The 4,574-nt window shown below is 34.2% G+C and overlaps 2 protein-coding genes across 2 annotated transcripts in view; one reads left to right on the forward strand and one right to left on the reverse strand.

Annotated features, from left to right (window-relative positions):
• Window positions 1-2,193, reverse strand: part of LOC105618909 — a 6,325-nt gene extending 4,132 nt beyond the window's left edge. The window contains exon 1 of the mRNA XM_012200439.1: window positions 3-2,193. Coding sequence (XP_012055829.1) covers window positions 3-2,193 — 2,191 coding nt within the window. The remainder of the gene's footprint in view (window positions 1-2) is intronic.
• A 596-nt stretch (window positions 2,194-2,789) lies between these two features.
• Window positions 2,790-4,574, forward strand: part of LOC105618910 (DNA mismatch repair protein Msh2-like) — a 12,252-nt gene continuing 10,467 nt past the window's right edge. Inside the window, 1 exon segment of the mRNA XM_012200440.1 lies at window positions 2,790-2,825. Within this exon segment, the coding sequence (XP_012055830.1) occupies window positions 2,790-2,825 (36 nt within the window).

Raw genomic sequence — 4,574 nt, forward strand, 5'->3', positions numbered from 1 at the left:
ACCTTCCGTCTGTTGCGCGAACTGTTCGCTTTGCTGCTTCAAATTATCCAAATGCTGATTATCAACAGTTTGCTGGCCGAGTTCAAGCTGACCCTCCGTCTGCTGTGTGAATTGTTCACTCTGCGTTAAATCTTTTAAGTGTGGATTATCGACAGTCTGTTGGCCAAATTCAAGTTGACCTTCCGTCTGTTGTGTGAATTGTTCATTTTGCTGCTTTAAATTATCCAAGTGCTGATTATCAACAGTTTGTTGGCCGAGTTCAAGCTTACCACTCGTTTGTTGCGTGAAATCATCGGATCCTTGTGTCTGCTGTGTAAATTGTTCACTCTGCTGTGTAAATTGTTCACTCTGCTGTGTCAAATCTTTCAATTGTTGCGACTCTTGACCGAACTCCTGATTTTGCTGCGTAAAATCCTCGTTTTCGTCTGCTTGGTGTTCCTGAGCGTTGCCATGATAAGCATCTCGTTTATATTTTCTATGGTATCTGGTTTCGTGTTGATATTGCTGATGAGTTTCCTCGGTGCAGTCGGCGCCGTGCGCTGCGTGGCCCAAGTCCAGCGACCCGGTGACAAGTTGCGCCGAGTTTGCTCTGTACGCAGAATCATAACTGCTACCGCTAGTACGCGCACGAGATTCGTATCCCTGAGCGGTGTGATAACGTCCATGATGCTCGTTGTATGCGTCCCGATCGTAATGCGCTCTTTCCGCGTGACTAACACCGTGTCTAGAATGATCTGCGGTCCGCTCTGGAACTACGCTTCCCCCTTGACTGGAAGAGCTCCAGTGCTCTTCATAACGTCGCGTTTCGCCATGTCTGCTAGGATAAGTGGCATGACTTGAATGCGGATTATACACGCGCTGGGAATTCTCCTGAGTGAGCAATTGATTCTGAAGCACGTTAGACTGATGTGTGCCCAAGACATCCGTATGACCGGTGTCGTCCAGGTGATGTCCATTCGAATGCGTATTGTGATAGCTCGTTTGAAAACTGTCTCTGGGAACTTGCAGATAACCGAGAGATGAGTGACTCGATTGAGGCACGGGATGTATTCGGGACGTGTGGGTCTCGTGGCTCTGATAAGCTCTGTGGCTCTCCGTGTCATACGTATTTGCGGCCGCGGTAGGATACGGTTGCCTTACATCGGTGAGTGTTTCTCTTTGTTGTTGATCAGTATAATGATGCACACTTCCGGTGGATGGAACACCTCGGTAGCCCAAATGTTGCCTGTAATCATTCTCGGCGGTCTGCAAATCGTGAATACCGACTGCTTCCTGAGTCGAACCTACGTGCGTAGTGGAGGCAGTGTGGCCGGTGCTAGAGACTTGAAAAGTCCTTCTAAAATTGTCGAGATCTTTCTGCAAGTTCCTTTGCATTTCGTTGTGTAATTCATCCAGTTTCACTGAGCTGCTGCTTTGAGGAACGCCCGAACTATAACTGGATGTATAGTTTTTCTTATAATAGCGGACCTTTTTGGGTCCGGTTACATATTGACCTTCCTCCTCGAAGACTTGTCCACGACCTCCGTCGGTCCTGTAAGAATCTGCTCTGCTCCAATTATTGGGAATTGTTTCGACATGGTGCTGCGTGTCGATCGCGTGAGTGTTAATGCCGTGTTGATTCACCTGCGAATATCCGTCGTATTCTTCTCCAAAATCTTCCAGTCTCTCGCTCTTGCTATCGAGTCTTGTTGACAATGAATCTGTTTGTTGGCTGTGCACTCTATTATATCCAGTCTCCTTTATGACTGTCTGTCCTAGATCATATGCGCTTTGAGAATCGAGATGCTGGTTACTTGGCACGTGTAAGGAATCATATCTGTGTTGTCCGCTCAATTCGCCTAATTCCGCTGCATTCACTCCGTGTACATTATCTGTGCCGTAGGACGAGGTAAAATTCTTTTTGTAATACCGTACCCTTTTTGATCCTTCTACGTATTGTCCTCGTTCTTCGTGAACCTTGCCATGTCCACTGTCCGTGTTGTACTGATTATGTTCGGTCCAGTTTCCTGGTCTGGTGTAATCATGATCATTTAGATGTGTTGTTCCTTGAACTAAATTCGCATGATCTTGATAACTGCCCAACGTTTGTCGAACGTTCGTTTGGAGGAAGTTGCAGGTTTCTATACAGCCACTTGGCGCTGATAATGCTTGAGCAACTAATGCGGATAATATGATTATCCGTCCTATCGCCATTCTTCCCATCCGATCTGTGTGAAATAAAAATAAATACTTAGATGTTTAAAAAAAATTATATATTTTGTATTTTTTTTACCTTAAATCCAAAGCACAACGCTTCTAGATATCTGAACAAGAACAAATTTTTCAAATATCTTTTTTAATTCAATATTTTTTCTATATTATATAATTATACAAATGTTTTTGCGAATTAACTTTTAAAAACATAAATAAATAATATAAGTGATATGAAACATTTATCTTTTAAATTACGAATAAATTAATTTTAAACTTATATAAAATCATAGAAAATATACTAAAAAAATAATATATGTGATCGATCGAAAATTTTAATTTATTTAATTTTCTGATAAATACATGAAAAATATTTGGGAATCATGCGGAATTTTATTAAATAGAATAAGATTTTGAGTGATGCAAATGATCTTATTGTTTACGTTGAAAGAGAGATAGAAATTTGTATGAAAGATGTTTTAAAACGAGAGATTTATGATTTTATTTGATATCTTTGTAGAAAATATTTTTATTTAAAGTATTAACGCAAGTTTATTTTTTTATTTTGAGAATATCAGATTTGCTATTTCGCGAAAGTTATGTGTGATGTAACTTATATAAACAAGTTCATCAAAGTCAGTATTTGCGATAGACGATAAAGCGAAGATAACACATAAGCTGAATAAATCAAATTTTTTGTAATAATATTGGTCGGTCTTTTTCAATTAGGACTCTTATTTTAATGTTGTAAAGATAAAACAATTTTTGTCTATATCCTTTTTAAAAATACAAATTCACGATTGTAATCAATTTTTTTTAATTTTCTAATAAATAAATAGTATATGAAAAATATATGTGGATCGAATTATATGGAATATGTTTTATAAAATAAAATAAAATATTTTAAGAATGATGCAAATGATGATCTTATTGTTTGCATTAAAGGAGGGGTAGAAAGTTTAAATACACGAAAACTTGATTCATATTAATATAGGCATAAAAATGGAATTGAAATCCTTTTGTAAATTATTTATGCTTAAATAAAAACTTATTAGCAAAGTTTTAACACATAAAGTTGCAGCAATTGACTCATCGCGTGTAAATCTCACAAAGCTGTAGTTTTGCAAAAATTGCGGATGATCTAGTTGACATATATTTAACTGAATCAAATTATGTTTTGAAAGCTTCCGGAAGTAGAGCTCTTTATTGATATAAAATGTAAATAAATAATAGTACACAGTTATAATATTAAGTACCGAGTTTTCATGCATTTAAACTTTTTCATCCTCCTTGAATTAAAAAGCTTCATCATCTTTTATCATAATACAAGAAAGAAGAATACAAATCTATATATTTTTATTTAATGATTAATTGTCTTCTACTTTCGAATTTAATATTCGTAACATATTTTAAATTTTGCATTCACTGACAAGACACAACGTTTATTTACTTACACTTAATCACATTAGAAAAATAATATTATATTTAATTACCTTATAATGGAAGATCGAACACTTATAATTCAATTGTATGCAGAGATGTTTTCACTAACACTGTAGGCTTACATATAACAGAAGAAGATTACCGCAAATCTATTTATGTCTTTCCCCCTTCTTCTTACCGATGATTCTCGGATCATTCTTTTTCGCTTTTACACATATTAGCGGTCTTCTTATCCATTACAGTTTAGACTCGTTCTTATCGTACACAATTCTCAGCAATATAAGATTGAGTTCCCCATCATTGACGTAAGTGTTAGTAATAAATATTCTTATATTAATTTATTTTCGATGTATCCTCGTTATAAATCCTTATTATAGAATTGAAGTTACGAATCTTATTACTTCTTTAGATCTCTTTTAAACTGAACAATTTCTTTTCATAACTTTTATCATATCTTTTATGATAGAGAAACATTCTTTACGTAAGAATAAATATTAGAATAATTTCTTTACGTAAGAATAAATAGTAGAAGATTATATATTCCTATAAATTTTATTCATAATGATACATTAAAATTAATGATATAGAAAGATTCAGTGCATTTTGCATAAAATAATTTTTTTATAAAAAAATAAATCTTTATTATTGTTATTTGAAAGAATATTATTAGAATCGAAAATAATGGATAAAGGAAATGGATAATGAAAAAAATTATCTCACTTATAATTGTAAATTGATCACATTTAAATATAACACTTGAAAAATATATTATTATATATAAAAATATATTATTATATATAGTTCATTAATCTTCGTTATCTCTTTATTAATCTTATATCCTGTTTGATTAAAGTTGTATTACAACATCTTGACAGATGATGCATGATGCATTGTCTGCTCATATATATATATATATATATATATATATATATATATATATA

This window comes from Atta cephalotes (genome assembly GCF_000143395.1).
Source record: "Atta cephalotes unplaced genomic scaffold scaffold00018, whole genome shotgun sequence".
NCBI lineage: Eukaryota > Metazoa > Arthropoda > Insecta > Hymenoptera > Formicidae > Atta > Atta cephalotes.